Raw genomic sequence first — 20,291 nt, 5'->3', positions numbered from 1 at the left:
ATTAACTTGCATTCAGAGCTCCCCAGAAAGCTGAAGCATGGTTCAGGAGGATGCTCACAGGCTGTACCATGTACCAGTGCAAGGTGATGATCCCATCCACATCCCACCTCTAAGGGTTACAGTCCATAAAAACAAGCTGAGATTCCAACATAAAGTTCATCTGGATGTTTCTAGCTAATATAATTAAAGAGAAAACAGGGTTTTAAAACACTGTTCCAAGTTCACATCAACAAGTTCCCTAGATCTGGGATAAAATATCCCTGCAGGGATAAAGCCCAGTTCTCCAGACAGAGCACAAATTGAATCATGGCATGATTTGGATCACACAGGAACTTCAAAGGCCACCTTTTCCAACCCCCTGCCCTGGGCAGGAACACCTTCCACCAGACCTGGTTGTTCAACCTCTCCTTGAATGCTTCCAGGGATGGGGCAGCCACATATTTTCCAGTGTGAAGAATTTTTTCCAACCTAAATCTCTCCTGGCACATTTTGAGGCCATTTCCTCTTGTCCTCTCCCTTGTTCCCTGGGAACAGAGCCTCCCCCAGCTGCACCCTCCAGTCAGGGAGCTGGGGAGAGCCAGAAGGTGCCCCCTGAGCCTCCTTTTCTCCAGGCTGAGCCCCCCCAGCTCCCTCAGCTGCTCCTGGTGGTGCTCCAGCCCCTCGATGTCTTGTTGAGGTGTGGCACTCCAGGCTCCTGATGGAGGATCAAGATGAGCAGAAGTCACCCTCACTACAAGTATTGCATGGAGTCAATCAGAAACAGAATGGAACTGCAGCAGGTGGAACCCTTCCTCAATTAACTACACAAAACTACAGATTTTGAGAAGGTCAGTCTTGAAACTGAAGAGCCAGAGTGCAAAATTTTTGTAAGCTCAGCTCTGCTGAATAAGCAAGTTCTTATAGGGCACAATGTGTTTTATAAGAAAATGGGGGGAAACTGAGGAAAAATATAAAGAAAATCACCTGTTTTTAAAAAAATTGGGATCTTGTTATTGGAAAAATTAGTATGGTATTTAAGGAATATAATTTATGAAAGATAATATATAAATACACAAGTATTTTAAAATATCATTTATCACCAAAAAAAGCATACTGCAACCATTCCAAGGAGCACCACTACAACAAAATTCTCCTATTAAATCCCAGCAGAGGAAAAAAAGTCCATAGGATTTACATCAAATACACTTTAAAAGGACACGCCTGGTCTCAGTACACACCTCAAGCTACGTGCAACTAGTGAATGATGTCACCGTGTTCAGAGGGCAGTAACAGCTTGTCTTGACAGCCATCCCCAAAAGTCCAATTTGGACAAGACTCAGGAATCTCATGCAACAAAAAAAATCCCAAACAATAGCCCGAAGCTGTTCAAGAAAGGTAAATTAGGAAAACAGAGAAGCTGTAGAAAAAAAAAGAAAATCTTAATTTTGCTCTCCTTCCGCTCCTGCTGTGTGAGCATGACAGCCAAGGCATTCCCAGGAACAGGAGGTTCCATGCACTTGTCCTGCCAGAGACACTTTGCAGGCAGAGAAAGAGATCAGCGGGTCCAAGGGAGCTGTTGGTTGCTCCATCTCCTAAATCAGAATTTGCAGCACAAAGAGCTGTGTCACTGCCTCTGAAGAACAGACCTGAGCTCAACACAATCTGGTGTTAAATATGCAAAGGGAAAGCAAAGGGAATGCAGAAGGTGAATGGAGGAGAGAAGAACAAAGGAAAAGAAGAAAAAAATCCCCAAAAGTTTGGCATCTAAACTTCCAGAGTTTATTCAATTTATTTCAACCACAACTCAAAAGGTCAAATCTGCAAACGCTTTGCAGAGTAATGCAACCCAAAGCTCTGCTCTGAAGATCCCTTTCTTGGGAAATTCTAGAAAGAGAAGGACAAGCAGAAATATAGGCACTTTATCTTTCAGGCTGCCTGATTTGTGACTATTTGGGACCGGTGCTGGCAGAGCAGAAGAAATTCTGGATTACCCCCACTTTTTCCAAGAGGACTGGAAGCAGACACAGCACAACAGCAGTTGTCCAGCTGCCGGAGTGAAGGAATGCAAACTTCTGTTCCAACAGCAAAAAAAATATATAACAGATATGATTCAGGATTTTTTTCCCTCAAAAACAGCTGCAGATCTTGCGAAAGGAAAACAAAAGGCTGGAGTGCATCCCTGCCCTCCACCTCATCCCAACACACACAACTTGCCAGACACTGGGGCTTTGAGCAACCTCATCTAGAGGAAAGGGAACCAAGGAGAGGAACTACAAAGCTGCTTTTTAAAGGAAAAGAATATTAAGGATTCGGAAGGAATTCTCCCCTGTGATGGTGGAGAGGCCCTGCCACAGGGCCCTGGTCCAAGCCCCATTCCTGGAAGTGTTCCAGGCCAGGTTGGATGGGGCTTGGAGCAACCTGGAATAGAGGAAGGTGCTGCTATCCATGGCAGGGGGTGGAATGGGATAATCCCTTCCAACCCAAACCATTCCAGGAATGGTCCCCAGAAGAAGTGAGTGGCCACCACCAGAGCAGGATTCCCAGTAAACCATTTGTGATGCCTCTCTCCATCCAAGAGCCAAGCAAATAGACAATCTATTCCTGAGAAAAGTAGAATCTAAGACAAAAAACAATTCCCCAAACTTCCTTCTACCTTCCCTTTCATAGAGATCTCTCTTCCCCACCTCCAGAAATCTAACTTAGACAGAGACCCCTCTAACACTGCTAAAGAGAACTATAAAATTACCTTGGGTCCAACAGGACACATTAAGCAACCTATCAAAAACTAAAGAGCATGGAAGTGTTTCAAATAAATAACAGGACTGCAGGTAGAATAACAGGACTGGAGGTGGAATGCAATAGTCTTCATACCAGTTTTCTGAAATTAATGTGGTCACCAATGTGGGTTACCACAGTAACCACCATTAATTACAGGAGCCTGGTCTGATGTTTTCTCATCAACTCCAGACAGTGAGAGGATGCATGCACCAAACCACCTCCATGTATCATGGCTTCCAAGAACAATGGCATTGCTGGAACTGACACATCACCCGTGAGCAGATGCGCTTTAAGCAACAAAATTCTAACTAGCAAAGCTGGCAATTCCAAAGAAAACCAGTTCAACCACTGTGGGGCAAACTCCTGACTAATTAATTAATGAATGCTGGTATCCCACTTCAGAGTTTCATCAAAGTTGATGTTCAAGTTTATCTAACCTCTAATACACAGGAAGAGTCCTCATAAAGTACCTAATCAGTGGCCAAATCAAGCACCCATAGTTAGAAAAGACAGTTTTGACCATGAAAGTCACCTTTGATTTCTTCCCCAGCTCAAAGAAGCTGACTGCACAGAAACTCCATAAATACAACATTATCAATACATTGTGTCCAACGAAATCCCTTTTCAATATACTAGAAAATTGCTACTGATAATTCTCATTTCCATTTTCCCACTGAGAAACCACCGAGATAAACCTGCATTGAAAAACGCTTGCGTGAAAACAAAGCATTAACAAATTTGGCAGCAAGCCATCTGCTGTACTTTTGTTTTCATCCTGATTTTTTTTTTGGAAGCAGGTAATATTCTATAGGTGGAAACACAAGCTTCTCTCATTGCTATGCTGTTGTCACTTGGTTATCAGTATTTAGCAGATAACCACAGAGTTAAGTGCCACAATAAAATCCCAACTACTCAGGTTTGGTTTTTTTCACCATTAAAACATTTCCACACTACTATCGTTTCCATCTTACCTCAAGCACTGGGCCAGCTCCAAGAATAATCTGTTCTACTCCACTGGCAAATCCCTTCTGGCTGAGGGCGGTGAGGTGATGAATCAGAAAGTTGGTGCTCTGTGTCTTTCCCGAGCCGCTCTCTCCTGAAATCACGATGCACTGGTTCTTCTTCCTCTGGAGCATAGCATGGTAAGCCACATCTGCCACGGCGTAAATGTGGGGCTCCAGCTTCCCCAGCTGATGGTTATCGTACATCTTCACATACTTAGGGTTATAAATAGGTAGGAATTTGAAGGGATTAATAACAATGAGGATGCTGCCAACGTAGGTGTAGATCTTTTCCTGCTTGAAGCGGTTTCTGAGATTTTCCAGGAGCGTTTTCTCGTTCAGGTCCGGCAAACCACATAAGTCATCGTAGTCCTTCTGCTGGGGCTGGGGGAGGAAGCCCCTCTCCACCATCCTGCGCCGCTCCTCCGTCACCCGCAGCCAGGACTGGAGGCTCCCGTAGTGGATGGAGCCATCCAGGTTCTTCTCGCGCAGCAGGAAGCGATAATCCTCGCCGCTGATGCGGTTCTCCAGCGCCATGCGCGGCCACAGCATCATGCGCTGCACCGGGCAGTCCGTGGGGTTGAGGATCCATTCCTCCCCTCCGAACTCCTTCACTTCTGCCAGCACGTAACATTTTGTTTTCTCCAGCTGGAGTTTGTTGATGAGGGAATCGATCACCTCGGCGGCCGTGGACGTTTTCCTGGCGGTGATGGGGCAGTAGATTGTCCCCTCTGCGATGCTCCCGGGGTAGATGTGCAGCGTGTACTCGCTATCCTCAAAGCGTCGTCTGCCTCCAACATCATTCACACTCATATTGGATCCTTTCCCATCAGTCCCTGTGCTGCATAGTCAGGACTGTGCTGGATCTTGTCAGGTCATCATGTTAGCAAGGCTGAAAAAAAAACCAAAATAAAGCCAGGTTAGGTGCTATCCTACAAATACCCAAAAGGTGTTCAACACCCAAACACTACACAAACAAGGCAGCCTCCTCCTCTTCCCCCTCCCACAGCACCTCAAGCTTTTGCTAATTTTGCCCCCAGCCTGAGGTATCAGAAACACCCTCTGATTTTCAGTGAAAATTTTGTGAGCAACACACCAGACAACCTCCTGAATCAATCTCATGGATGCATGGTACTCAGCACCCACAAATTTCAGCTGCTAAAACAAAATGACCATCACCTTCCCCTGCACAACTACAGGGGCCCTTGCTACAGATGCATTTTTCCACAGTCCTGTGCCAGTGAAGAGGAGATAAACTCCTTTCCTTCCTGTCCAGGAGATTTTGAACCCATGATGATTTAATCAGCAGCACTTTTTCCCCTACCAAGTCACACTTTTTCAGAGATGTGCATATCTCACATTGGATATGAGTTAATTGCAAACAACTCCTTTGTACATTGCACATTTTATTTCTCTTGTCCTGCTCAAAACCAAACAAACCCATATCTCTGGCAAGGAAACATCAAATGTGCAGCTGATTTCTCAAACCTCATCACTACAGGAAGATAAAACACCACCAGCAGCCCCAGATAAAAGCACATTCAGAGTTAAAGGGCCCCAGTTCTCCACCAGTTCTAGCAAACTCCAAACTGCCCTGGAAGATGTTAAGAGTTACTCCAAAAGAAAGACTAAATGGAACTAGGGAGAAAAGCAGGACCCTCAGAACCACGATCTGGGCAATCAGGTGGCAGTGACATTTCATACAGATGAAAGTTTACATGATGCACATGTTAATGTTATTTGTAATGTTGAGTTTTTTGTTGAGCACTGCCCCACTGGAGCAAGACCTCACAACTATGACAGTTCCCTCCTGGCATCAACAAAATGCTCAAGAAGGGTGAAAAAAAACATGAAGTCAAAACCTACAACAGGTTTAGAGAACTTCAGATATTTGATGCTGACAAGAGTAACTGCTCACCCTGTTCCTGCAGTCTCCCCCAGGTTTCCAGGTCCAGGACCTTCAGTCCAAGCACAGCCACCCTCGTCTCCTACATCCACTCCAAGGCTGGGATTTGGAGAATTGTTTCATTTCTGAGGCCCTCAAATGAACAGCACTATTTTATGCTGTATTGTTTCTCGCTCCAATATTTCATGAAGTATATTATCCCCAGCCACGCGCACTTCAAAGCCCAGCAATGAATATGTCCCAGTGAAATCCATCTGGCAGAGATTCACGGCGCATTGCTTGGTAGCAGGACATACGTTATGCACCGGGAAGTGTTCCAGCTGCTTTCCTATGGCTTTACTACAGGCACAGATGCAACAGGGATGATGTCAGGGATGGGCTGGGCTTGCTTTGTGTAGCTCTGCAACTCCAGCATCAGCTTTTCATCAAGAAGGGGTGAACAAACCCCCCCACTATAGTTAAGCTCGGTAATTCCTCACCCAGATTTCACTTCAAAGCTGAAGCCAAGAGGACTGGCTATTTTTATTGATGTTATCAGAGCGTATCCAAGACTGCTGACTCACGTGAGAAGTGCAAACAGGACTTTAAGTTGCTTACCTTGAGCAAACTGCCCTTGCCTCCTCCCTCCTGCACACTCAATAAATACGCTATAAAGGACCACGCCACCCCACCCCACCCACCCAAACATCTCTAGAGATGTTTATTCTGCATGGAATTGGTAACAACAAACACTTGTGCCTTCTGCATCCAAACAACTTGAATCCAGCAGGGCTGCAAGCCAAGTGTGAACCCCACAGAGATGCTAGAAGCCTCAGCAGCTCTGGGGACATAGAAGAGCCAAGTCCCCCCCCCACCAAAACCACTCAAAGAGCAGAAGCTTCCGAGATCAGAAAGTAAAGGGGTGTTAATTCCAGCCTTGTAAATCCCAGGGGTGCCACAGGGTTTACTGGTAACAACCTCAAACATGGCTTGGAGTGTTGAGGGAGGTTAAAGCAATGTTAATGAAGTTAATTGGTTGTGGTCTCCTGTGCCCTGCTGTACATGAGCCTGGCCCTGGCTCAGAGTCCAACACATCTTGTGCATGCAGTCAGCTTTTTCAAAACATTCTGGGGAAAATAATGCAAGGAAATGTCCATCCTAAGGTAATTAACATATGTAGGGAGAAAGGTTCTCCTAATGACAACCACTCCTGCAGGCTGTTGTATTAGCTATTTCATTACTTGAAAAATTAAATGGTATTGTGAAAAGAATGACACAAAGCTTGTATTGTGTCACCTATCAATACTTGCTCTATGCACTATTTTAATTAAAGGCCTTTTGAGTTACTGCATGCTTACATTTATAGGTGAACATATAAAAATGATGCTACACTTCAGTTATTTATACATTTTCGTCTGTTGCAAACTCCTGGGAACACTCTGGCCAAAAATTCACGGACTCTGCACACCTATGAAAGGAAACGTTTATGCCATTTTAAGTCAACACAGAATCATGGAACGGTGTGAGCTAGAAAAGGCTTTAGAGCTCATCTCATTCCATCTCTGACATGGGCTGGGAAACCTTCCACTAGACCAGGGTGCTCCAAGCCCCATCCAACCTGGCCTGGAACACTTCCAGGAATCCAGCCACAGCTGCTCTGGGCAGGGCCTCCCCACCCTCACAGCCAGAAATTCCTTCCCAATATCCCATCTATCCCTGCCCTCTGGCAGAGGGAAGCCATTCCCCCTTGTCCTGTCCCTCCTTTCGTTATCCTCAATCCCTCTGCAGCTCTCCTGGAGCCCCTTCAGACCCTGGCAGGGGCTCTGAGGTTTTCCTGGAGCCTTCTCTTCTCCAGGTGAGCACCCCCAGCTTTCCCAGCCTGGCTCCAGAGCAGAGGGGCTCCAGCCCCCTGACCATACACTTTCATCCTAATATTTTCTATTTTCCTTTTCCATTTTCTATGTTTGAATGAAGATTCTTCTCAAATTAATCCTGAATTTGCTCAATTTTACTACACTAACGTAATTTTATTTCCAACATAAAAAAGCACAATCTCCAAACATGGTTACAAATTAATTCTATTACCTGGGTTCTCCTGCATTTAAAATCAATTACTATTTCCAAGGGGAAGGCTCAAAGGGTCCTGATAAAATTGACAATAATCATCTGATTATTAGCAGGTTGACAGAAAAATACTAAAACTTTGGTTACCAATTAGACTTTGTACAGACACTAAACAGGTAAATACTGGTTGATTTTTACATTCTATATGATCTTTTGCTATATGATCACAGTTTAATACCCATTCAGAAAGAGCAGCCTCAATACGTTCATTTTCAGGGACAGCGTTAGCAGCACGTGGCAAAAATCCAAAACAAACTGTCCACTGGAAGCATCCAAACCCAGCATAAATAATCTGTGACAGCTAAAGCCTGAAATCATGTGCAGAGTTTGCCAAATACCGAATGATTTGGAAAAAACAGGGATCAGTGTCAGCACTGAGGCTGCTAAAGGGGCAATTCTGGAAGCAAAGTTCACTGAGTTTATTATAACATCCCCTAACCTGGCAAAGGACTACAAAAACAGGGAAACTTTCTCCCCATTTCCAATCCTCAGGGTTTGGTTCTCAGGACAGCCTGGATTTATCCATCCCCCAGCACCTCCCAACACACACCGTGCAGGGCAGTAATTCCTGGTATCGATAAACTTATAAAATCTGCTAAAGAAGCTGCCAATCTAAACACACTTCACTGCTTAATCTGAATTTGAGGGCACAAGAGCTCCCTGGATGTTTCTCCTGTAGCAGCCGACAGCCTCGTGCTGCTGGTACCCAAAATAACACCTGAGTGACATCAAAACTGACACCAGACCCACACATCTGCGCCAGCTACACACAGGAGGAATAGCCAGCTGGAAGCTCAGCATCTTGGTTATCATTGCACCTTTTCACATGTCATTCCTTTCAGAATCTACAGAACACTTAACCCTCTTCTTTTATCATCTTCCTTTCCCATGCTCACCATGTTTTTCTCTTCCCACTGGGAGAGAAATGTAATTATTGTCACTTAATCACCTACGTGGATCTCTCTCAAAGAACCTCATGTGCAGTAGTGGATGTACCCAAAACACAGATTTATGCAGATTATTTTCATCCAAAAGAATAAAAGTTCCATCACAGGAAAGGTGAGATTTGGAAGCATTACAGAGATCTTGGAATGGTTTGTTTTGGAAGAGACCTTTAAAGGTCATCTAGTCCAACGCTCCTGCAATGAGCAGGGATGTCTTCAACTTGATTTGTAATCACAATACAAATTTACTTCTTAAAGAATGATAAGCTTGGATGGGGAAAAATACACCCATTAGCACCCCAGGATTGTCCACATATAGAAGGAAGGTCTTTTGGCTGAATTTCAGAGCAGTTTATTTGGACTGAGGTACCTAAGCAAGATGCCAAAGCAGTGAGACAACTTAAATTAGAACAGAAAATGAAAGCAGAAGTGGAGACACATTCTCAGAAGCTCTGCAGCAACACAGGACCCTGCTGGACCTGGCCCTGAGCCAAAACAAAACCCTGCAGGCACCAACAGTGAAGACACAGAGGCAATGGCAGCAACATCCCAATGAAACATCTGTTTCAGAGGCTTCTTTCCTCTCCCCTTAAAATTTTCCATTTGGTCACAATTCCTTTGAAAGGAAGAAATTCCTCTCCTTTGCTAACCTGCTTTGTATTGCTCAGAGTCCAAGGCAAATGTGAGTGAACATAAAAATTTGGTGTTCTTTCTGCAAACCTAAGTGATTTTGAGTTAAACCTCCTCGATGTCCCAGTCCAAGTGAGATTTGTAAACTGGGGTCTGGCTGTTATTATCAAGAGCCATAAATGAAAGGACAACCTTGGACAGTGTCAACCATCCTGCCTCAAGCAGAAGGGGATTTTTCTGGAAGTAAAGATGCCTATACAGCCAGAGATGCCTACTCAGCCTCCAAGGGGGATTCCCAGAAGATAAAAGAAGCAGTGGCACAGCTCACCCTATGTAAATCGTTCCTAAAGTTGTCCACACTGGAACTAAAATAGGTTGCAAGTATTCTCTAAGTTGTTCCTGAGAGCAACAGCTTCTTCCATGACCTAAAAAATTTGAGACAAGTCATATCACACTGGTTTTCCCTGTGTCTTTCAGTTTTATTCAGCACTTTAAGTAACTCTGTCACCTCCTTGTCTGTTCACTTCTACAGTGGAAGATAACACTTGAATTTCAGTTTGGCACCTGGGAGCTCCTTGCTGGGCACCAGAGGGTTTCCTCCTCTCTTTCAGTGATGGGCTGGGCTCCCCCATACTTTAATCTGATATTAAGAAGTCCATGAATACATAAAGCACATAAAAAATAATCCCTTCCAGAGCCTGGAATCAGCTTGTCTTGAGGTTTTGGTATTTCCCTATGATATGACCAGCACTCAGTGGTTCCTCTTCTAGAACCTGGAGGTGGGTGAGGATGTTGCCATCCATTATATTCTTGCTGATGCATCTCCTGTGGAAATCTCTCAGCTTCTACCAGACCTTTCAGCTGAGACAAAATGGGAAGGAAAAAAACCCCAAAAACCTAACAAACAAACAAACCAACCACAAAAACAAAGAAACCAAAAAACAAACCAAAAAACAAACCAAAAAATCACCCCCCCCCCCCCCAAAAAAAAATTTAAAAAAAAAAACCCACTAAAAAAATTACAAGAAAAGCTGTTGTGAAATCAGTTACTCCTAATATGTTACAAACATTTCTGGTGAAGGAGGAACTGAATTAGGATGTGAATAAGAGCACAATCACTTATTCTTTCCCTGGAGGTCAAAGCACTTTGTGTGCAGGGAATGAGTCAGCATCCAAGGAACTGACCTGGGCTACGCAGTGAATGAACCTCCTGCCTGCATGACTCCTGCCTCACTGGCTGCAGATGCTACCAAAGGCACAGATACACCATCTGTGGTGCCAAAGAAATGAAAATTAAATAAAGAAACTACAAAGAGGCTTGGTGAGGTCTTGACTGGGACAGCTGCATGGGAGAAGTGACTCCCATCTTCACTTCCACCACAGCATCTCTGCTTGCTGCTGGGAAACCCAAATAAGTGGTGCAAAGAAAATCCTGGCCTGGATTGTTCCTCTTTCTTGAGCTTCAGATTTGAGTCACTGAATCTTGACTTCTGGAAGCACTTCTGTTCTCCCAAAACACACCCCTACAAAGAGAACAGGATCCTCTATTTGCTCCCTTGGCTTTTTTTTTTTTTTTGCCAGAAACCAACAAAATAGTAATATAAAAAATAAAATTTAAAGAAACAAAAGGAATTGCTGGATCCTCTCTCAGACTGCACCTGTTTAACTTACTTTGCTGCTCCTATATTCCCTATATGGCTAAGGAGAACTGTCAGTGAATGGCAAGGATTGGCAAAAAGGCAGAAACTAAGGAAGAGCCTGGTGTATCCTGAGTGTTTTGAGTCCTGCAGGGAAACAAATCCTTGCTGCATTTTGTTTTGCTGCTTCTAATGACTAATGAAGTAGTCAGTGGTGAGACAACCCTGTCCCAAACACCAAGAAAAATCTGTCCTTTATAAACTGATAGAATTACATTTACAGCCCCTTCAGGTTTTCCTGGATTAACTCCAGGCTCCAGCATGATCTTCTGACAGAGCATCCCCCACCAACACAGCAATTCTGTTCACATGAACAGCCAAAATATCACATTTTCAACTTGACTGGTTGGATTTGCTCTTCACAGGTGGACACAGAGCAGTTCAGGCTCTGGAAATCTGACTGGAAACAAAGTGGTAGAGGTGATATCCCAAAAACACAGATCCCTGTCAAATCCCACACTGCTGCAGGCACAGAGCAGAGCCAGGGAGCACAGACAGCTGCAGAAACTTTAAATGGACTCAGAATCTCCCTTTTAGCTCTACAATCATGTGCCCAGCTATTTATATTTTAGTTTGCAGCTAAAATTTCACATACAGAGCCTGAAAACCCGCAGCCTTGACAATAAAAACATTTTTGAAGCTGATAAAAATGATGGATATGAAGTGTAAGCAACATTGCCAAGGACTAAATGAATTCACGCTGAGGAGCATCTCCCAGCCCCAAAATAGCTGCAGAAAATACCTTTGGAGAGCTCAGGAATTACACCAGCATTAAGGACAAGGTGCTTCTAGCCTAGAGGAGCTCAAGAGCTTCAGAGAACAAAACCTGGGTAAATCAAGGGATCCTTCTCCTCTCAATGCACTGCTGAAGGTGGTGGGAGCAGGCTGAGGACTGGCGTGCTGAAAAGGAAGTTTGCTGAAGGATGTGGAGCCACTCCAGGACCACTTCCAGCTCCAACAAGCACCACACTTGAGATAACAGCTGAGAAAAAGGCAGGAGGATTTACAGAAGCACCAAGAATTGCACAAATACATTGTGCTGGCACCTAAATGCATCCATCCAAAGGTAACAGAAATAAAGGGCAGCTCATTTTAAAAAAATTATTTTTATATGTTATCACCAAGAAGTTATTTCTCACCTTTATGATGAAATGGCAGAGTATTTTGAATATTGCCATATAAATATATATAAATCTAGATCAACTATCAATAAACTGATAAATATCAGTATATAGATCCGTGCTAAAGGATTTTGTTGGGTTAAAGAATTATGTCCTCCCACAGATCCTCAGCATGGATCCTTCCTCAACATTCCCTATCCTTGGGAAACTCAACCCACTTCCAGCACAAGCCAAGACAAACACGGACACCTCTCAGCCTTGCTTATTGTGGAGTCCACAGCCACAGGAAAATAAACATTAAATCACTGTGGAAGTGACGAGACCTACGCTGTATTTCCCCAAAAATATAAAATTAGGGACAATTTACATAATTGAATGTCACTATGTTATTTCTGAGTACTTGGTCAAATAATTATAATTTCAGATGTTTTTCCTGTAGTCTTTGGAGCTTTGAAGTTAAGAAGATAATTCAGCTTAGGAGCAAAGTAAAATTTAAGTGCAATAGCACCAGGAGAAGATGTAATAATGTGGTTACTGATGTTCTCCCTTTCCTCATTTTATGGAGGATTATGGAACATGACTGATAGTGAGGAAGGGATGGTTTTAAAGCCTTCTCACAGAAAACTCTTTTTGGCAAACAGTCCATTTCAAATTAAATTTTCCAGTGTCCCCTACACAAATTTATTGCATTTCACAAGAACTATTACCTGCAACCCACCAACACAAACCCAGAAGAGCTTTTTCTTCTGCCAAGAAGATTCCAGCTTTCCTCCTGATAGGACATTTACTGCTCAAGATCAAAATGAACCATACAAATTAACTCTGGCTGGGCAGCAGATAACTCCCATGTTTTCCCATTTTCTGTAGAACATACCTGTTAATGAATGAGAGTTTAAAAAGACAACTCTCCAATGTTTCAGCTCAGTCTCCTACTTCTTCAGTGACACTACAGTCCAGCTTTTCTCAAGCATCTGAACAGGAATAAAGTTATTTTTGGGAGTCCATAACCTTACAGTGCCATGTGCCCCTGCAGCTGCTGGTTTCTCCTGCTACAAGTCGGAATTTTCCCAACAAAATAACCAAAGCTTCCACTTCTTTTAAATCCTCCTTAAACAAAGGCAATCCTCAGCTAACTCCACCCTTGGGCTGCCTCTCGTCCTTGCACCTCCTTCCCGTTTTCCATGGGAGATGAAATCATTTCCCCACAGAGAATCATCTTCTCTGCATCCAGTGAAGGTCAGCCCTCAGCAGCAGGAGCTGCAGTGTCCTCAGGAAATCAAGAGGCTGCTCCTGCCTGGATTTAGTTTCATATTAAGTAAGAGGTGATGCCATTTGTTATCTGTCTCCTCTCCATGTTCAGTGTCTCAAGCAGCTTAGTGATATTTAATAATCTAAAGATTTTATCAGAATAATATAAATAACTTATAAATAATTGATATATTTCAGGGATTTGATCTCTGCAGCCAGACCATACAGGTACCTTCCACTCCTTTAAACCAAGCAGCTCAAAATCCTCCAAAATTAGTTTCTTTTCAATGTAAAACTAGAAAATCCTGTAGCACCAACATGAAAGCATCCTGGTCCATGCAGGAGCAAGATTCTATTATCCAGAGACTGATTTAAGGCTCATAGTAACCTACAGATTCTCTGCACAGCACATGCAGCACAAGGAACAGATCTTAGAGCACTAAGAATTGTGCTGTCAAAGATCAAAGGGAAAATAATATTAAAACTGTACTGCCAGATCTGGCTTAGTTACCTTACAAAGGAGGAAAAAAAAAAAACAAAACCAAACCAAAAAAGCCCCAAAACCAAAACAAACACCAAACAGGATGAGTCATACTTTAAACAAGACTTTCAGCAACTAGTTCACAAAAAAAAATATAGTCTTTTTCCTCTAAAGGCCATGTTTATAAAAATATTCAGCCCACAGATGATGATAATTTACAAGCAAGAGCAGGAAAAGGATGCTGGATTTAAATGAACCACAAACCAATATATTCTATCTGAAAATCAAACTGTCAGGCAAATGCCACAACACAAGCGTGGCTTTTAAACTTGAAAAAGAGTGTTCTGAAAGCATCAGGACTTGAAACCAAAAACAAAAGCTGCCTCACAATGCAAGAAGTACCAAAAAATCTCTTGAATTAGAGCTGACAGCTCCACTAAAAATAGTTCTTGGCAGCTACCTGAAACACAGGCTTTGTAGTTCTTTGAAAACATTGATATCAGACCGAGAAGAAAAAAAAAAAAGAAAAATAAAAAACACCAAAAAAGCAGGAGTCAATTAAGTATTTAATGGAAGTGGTTCCCTTGTCCCAAGTCCCTCTCCTGGAGCCCCTCCAGGCCTGGCAGGGCTCTGAGGTGTCCCTGGAGCCTTCTCCTGCCCAGGTGAGCCCCCCCAGCTCTCCCAGCCTGGCTCCAGAGCAGAGGGGCTCCATGGCCCCCTCTGGACTGGCTCCAGCACTTCCACATCCTCCTGCTGCTGTTGGAGGCAGCTCTGCAGGTGGGGAGAGAGCAGAACTTGAAGCCCTGGACAAGCAAAATCCAGCTCCTCGTTAAGGTTCTCACATTATTGCTTTTCCTGATGGATCAGACACACTGACTGGAGGCTGTAGAAATTCAGAGGTGTTTGATGACCAGCATCAGGGAAGCAATACATCCATTAGGAATGCCATAATTCAGCTTTTTAAAATGAAATAAGCAGTAAATTATCAGGGATCTCCATCAGATGCTCTGACCCAACATTTTGCTGTAATAAACCTGTGGTTTATGGTGCCTCTGGGTTATTTAAAGCTGTTTCTGGGGGTTTCCACACATTGTGCTATAGGATTAGGAGGAAAGCACCCCTGATTTCCAAACCTCATAAACAGGTACACCCCTACGGCCACCCAACACAATGAAGGACAGACAGAACTCACAAACAAGGATTAAGATGACACTGGGGAACAAAGACACAGATTCTGCATTTCATTTGAATCTTCCCTTTTTGGGGCAAAAGCTGGAACAACATTGCAGCTGAGACCAGGATGCACTTGGGTAGAAGCTTCCACCTTTCCCAGCAACAAGCTACAGCTCCACACAAACTTGGGGAGCAGATAAATGTGGCTGTAGAGAAAATAAAATTCAAAAGCACATTCTGGAAAATAAAATTATTCTATAAATCACTGTATATATCCAATAAGGTAGCAATTAAGTCAATTGAGATAACAGTCTGTATTTCATTATATTCTCTGGGAAAAAAAAAAACATCTCATCTGGAAGCTGAATGTCTGGTTTCTTGAGAGACCAAGCAGCAAAAATCAAAATATTCACCGGACTGGCAGAGGAATGATTTCAATGCTTCACTGAGCACAAGTTAAACCTGAGCATATTCAAATTAGCACAATAAATTTGCTTTTTATCAGTACTTTCATGTGTCCTCACTTGTCTTTAGGACTATTTTCCCATCCGGAGCATGATGTGGGGGGTGAGCCTTCCAATTTTTTTCCTTTGGCAAGCATAATTTTTCATTAGGATAGAGCACTGCTATGAAAAAGAAATTCTGATCTGGTCCATCCTGAAAAAGGGAAGATTACAACAAAGGGAAAACAAACAGCCCCAGAGCACAGAGAGAGGTCAGGCATCCTCAGATGGCTGAAGAAATTGGATGACAGATTGCAGCAGCCCAGTATTAAACATCTCCAAGATAATTCCCCATCCCAAGCAGAACCATCACAGGAGAAAGAGAAGCTCCCCTAAGCCAGGCCTGCCAGACTGTTTCTCTGACATCTGTTCCTGCATTTTCCGCCGGCCGCTCCCAAAGCGGCTCCGGTGAAGGATTTTCCCTAATTGCAGGCGGCGGATAATCACCCTTTATCCTGAAACGGGGTGCCCAGTGCAATGTGAAAACATCTCCTTTCCAGCTCCTATGCTCATTTCCTACAAAACCCGTTCTAAATCGAAAGCCTCCCGTGGGATACCTTGGCTTTGAACATGTCTGAGGTGAGTCCATAATTATTGAAGGAGTGAAAGCTTTGGTTGCTGGGTTATTCCCAGAGAAAGTCATCGGGCCGTCTCACCTTTTACTTTCCACCACTTGCCAACCTGTCCATCCCAATTTTTCTCTTCCATGTTCGAGTGAAAGCAGAGGCACCTCCTTCCCACAAAACAGAGAGCTCCCTATCTTAGTGCAGAAAGCCATTGATTACACCTGACACAGGAGGTGAGATACAAACCTCCCTCCAAAAACTGCAGCACACTTGGCTTTTAAGCCTCTTCCTTAATTAAAAAACATTAAGTGCATTTTCAATTCTTTCTGTGCCATCAGTACAGAAAAAGACGATTCTGCAGTGAGCAAAGTCACAGTGAAGAATTGGTTATAAACATAATAGTTACTTTTCTTGAAGCTCTTTAAGAATTATTATGAGCAGCCAAATAGCTTCCACAAGCTATTGTGGAATTATTAATTCCTAAACCTCATGTTATTAATTCCTAAACCTGGCATCCCCACCCCTGGGAGGGGACAGGACACAGCCAAGGTCAGCCGTGCGTTATCTGGAGAAACTGAAACGCGATGCTGATCCTGGTGGAACAGGCTCAGGTGACACAAGTGGCTTCATTTCCACCTTTTATTTATATGAAGGACAACTGAGATGGGAATGACAGGCCCTCCAGATCTCAGTGGTTTTCCACAAGCACATCTTCACGTAGAAAATAGATGGATTTCTCCAACACGTTTAGGAGAATCCAACGTTGATCCCAAAAGAGAACCCATACTTTCTGCCACACTAAAATACAATGTTATATCACAAACCTCTCCCTGAAGTTCACAAGCACCTTCCAAAGTCCTGCCTAAAAATACTACACCATTTACTTCTCTCAAGCTATTAAATCTTTAATTCATATTCACCACACTGCAAATATTTCAGGTGAAGCATTTCCAGTCCTGTGCATGTGTCTTATCTTTTTTGTACTCAAAAGGATTCATTTGAAAACATTCATTTCCCAAACTACCAACACACCTCAAAGTTCCCCAGGAATCATTTTATGCAAAGCAGAAGTTTGGGGAGGGGGCCAGCAAATCCTTTTAACCGAACGCTTTCAGATTACGACAAATTATTCCACTGGCACAAAGCCAGCACAACTCTCCACAGCAGAAAAAGAGGTCGGGCAAATCCAATAACGAGTATTTAAAAAGACAAGTCAACAAAATTAGTTCAATTTTCTCGCTGGAGGCAAAGCAAGGTCATTATGGAATAGGGAGGGGTGGGGGGGTGAAAAGGAGATTCAGCAATAAAGTAATAAAAAAAACCCAGAATATTCAACCTATTGGGTTTTGGGATTACTTCCACTCCATTTCACCGGCAGAATTAGAAACATTAGGACAGCAGGCTGAGGTGCCTGGGGCCATGACAGCCAGCAATCCATCCCAGCAGTGTCTGGAGCAGATGCCACCTCTCAGCTCTCATCAGCCACGGGAAGACACAGCGTGGGTCCGACAGGCCTGAAGCTCCCGGGGTTAGCTGCTGGCATGAGCTCGGTGGGAAGAATGTGCAGGTGTGTCACCCCTGTAAATGTCAAAGTACACTAAGGAAAAGTTCAAAGTGCCCTAAAAAGGAATTTATGCCACAGGGATCTCAGCAGAAAGGTTTGGAGGACTTGTCGTGGTTTGTCAGATGAATGCCAGGTTATTGCTCATTGTTCAGACGAGACCAAAACAGACCTGATTTCTTTACCATCCCTGATTATTTTCACAGTGTCTGTATTAGTTTGGGGGTTTTTTGAGACATAAAATGATATGAAACATTCTTTCTGTTCAATAGGCCTCATGTATCATCCTATAAAATTCTGTCCCCAGTATACCAAGTCCACCTATATGGTGAGCACAGGAGTCACAGACCACAAGTCAGACCAGAAACCTGAGATTCAGCTGGCTTTTCAGGACAGGAAACTTGTGCTCTACCCTGTGCTATCTTTGATCCTCAGTCACAAGTCCCTTTCTGCAGAAAAACAGCCTAGGATTGTTATCCTTGTCTATACCCTGGCTGCAGGCAGAATGCAAACCAAAGCTTCCCAGATATTTAAGTATATAAATGTGTTTGTGCTGTCAGTGTTTGGGGTCTGACAGACACAGGTTTTGTTCTACTCCTTCTTATCCTTGCTGACTTTACACCTGAGCCTCAGGGATTTTCCACTTTCCTTGAGCCTCTCCAATGAAATCTATGGCAAAACTCATCAGCAATTTGACTTAAACATGCTTAACCCCTGACATTTAAAGGATGATGAGGTTTGAAGGGTAATTTTTTAATGGATCAGGGATTTTGGTTGTTGCCCTTTCTAAAACATGTTTCTCTGAAACAGAGGTTTGGGGATTTCTAAAATTTTATTTATTTTCATGAAGAGTGAAGGAGAAGACCAAATTCCTTGTCCTCACATTCCATAACCTGTTGGTTTGGGATTCCCCCCACCAAAAGTCACCCCAGGCTCTCCTGCTGCCATGAGGAAAGTACATGCTGCATCTCCATCTTCCAAAGTGCTGAAGGGATTCACTGATTTATCATCTAACCACTGACATCCCTCCTCGCAAGTCTCCCTTTTCACCTTTATCCCTGTATCACTAAGATCCCAGCCACAGTCCTGAAATCAGCCATGTAGAGGTTTCAGCCTCAGTAGCCTAAAATACAGCAATAGATTTGATGGAATAAAGCTGCTCCCAGTGATTAGAGAATCCCAGAATTGCTTGGGTTGGAAAGGACCTCCAAGATGATCTCGTTCCAACCCCACCATGGGCAGGGACACCATCCATTACATACAATCCCTTTTTAATTGTTCAGTCTCTTTTATAATGTAAATTATCAGCAGACATATTTTCAAAACATTTCTTTTCTACTACAGCCACAAATTCATAATTTATATTAAAGGACATAATTTCTACAAAAGCAGTAAAAATAAGTCCTGTGTGGGAAACAAATGTTCTTGCTGCACTGTTTTGTCAAGTTAATATACTGGCATTCTGGTTTGCATTCAATCTGGCTTTATTAATCATTTTAAAAATCAAATTTTAGTTTAAAAAACTCCAAACCCTATGGAAGTGTGTGCAAGGAAGAGATTTCCTAGCCTAAATTACCAAATAATCCAACTGAGTATATTTTTTCCTCCAAACTTCAGTCACATGAGTAGTCTAAGGACAACCTGTTCACCTCTAACACAAACCAGTTGAAACAAACTGTGCTCAAAGACAGTGGTGAAACAGATTTCTTTCAAGAATTAAGGTTTCAGCTTTTTTGGTACCATCCAGATGCTGCTACATTTGTCTACTTCAGTGCATTGCTTCAGTAATTTGGGCAAACCAGTGAAGTCTTTGCAGGCATTTGCAATTGCAGCTGAATTTGTTCTTCACTATTTGTTAGATAGGAAAAATCCCAGAAGAGATTGGGCTTTTTCTGAGTACATAATTCCCTTTTATAATTTACATTAACACTTAGCTAGGGGGATTTGAGCAGGAAAGATCTTCAATCCCTTAAATTCACCACAATATTTACATCCCTGCCTTCCCCAATAATTAATGTTATGGAAATGATGGTTGATCTTTAAGGAAAACATCCCACTAGCAGGATGGGGTGTTAAGTCAGTCTAATAAACACTCTGGAGTGAGTACATGATCTCCTTGTCCTCAAGCTTGTCCTTCCTGACTCCTCTAAAAGACAACAGGAGATGGAACCTTCAGAAAGTCATCAAGACTTCAACAAAACATGTGTGCCTCCCCCTGTACCTGAAAAGCAGAGCACGTCTTGGCCTGACAAAGGAAAGTAAATTGTATCCACATAATTATCGCTCCAGAACGCCTTGAAGAACATATGGTATGGAAATGAAACTGCCTGCAATGGATTAACTCTGCTGTGTGATGAGATCCACAGAAGGGAGCGTGAAAAAAACATCTCAAAATGTATTCAGTGTAGGATCCCACAGCTAGGCACATTCATCATCAGGATAAGGTAATGACACCAGGAAATGAGCTAAGTAAATCCAAGATTGAAGTTTCATTTTCTGAAGTGCATCTGTTTGGCTCATATTCCCCCGAACCTCATCGTTCTGCCATGCCGGGTCTCATCTCAGAAGCAAAAGATGCAAGAACATAAATCAAAACAGCT

General features: G+C 43.1%; 1 protein-coding gene across 8 annotated transcripts in view; it reads right to left on the bottom strand.

The window, feature by feature from the left end:
- The window catches only part of MYO9A (myosin IXA), a 172,984-nt gene that overhangs the window by 136,930 nt on the left and 15,763 nt on the right, over positions 1-20,291 (bottom strand). For all 8 annotated transcript variants that reach the window (XM_064389169.1, XM_064389166.1, XM_064389167.1 and 5 more), the window contains exon 2: positions 3,729-4,650. In XM_064389169.1, coding sequence (XP_064245239.1) covers positions 3,729-4,571 — 843 coding nt within the window. In that variant the 5' untranslated portion in view covers positions 4,572-4,650. The remainder of the gene's footprint in view (positions 1-3,728; positions 4,651-20,291) is intronic.

Source organism: Passer domesticus, chromosome 14 (genome assembly GCF_036417665.1).
Source record: "Passer domesticus isolate bPasDom1 chromosome 14, bPasDom1.hap1, whole genome shotgun sequence".
Taxonomy (NCBI): domain Eukaryota; kingdom Metazoa; phylum Chordata; class Aves; order Passeriformes; family Passeridae; genus Passer; species Passer domesticus.
Note: the sequence above shows the minus strand (reverse complement) of the source record. Positions and strands in the feature narration are given on the sequence as shown.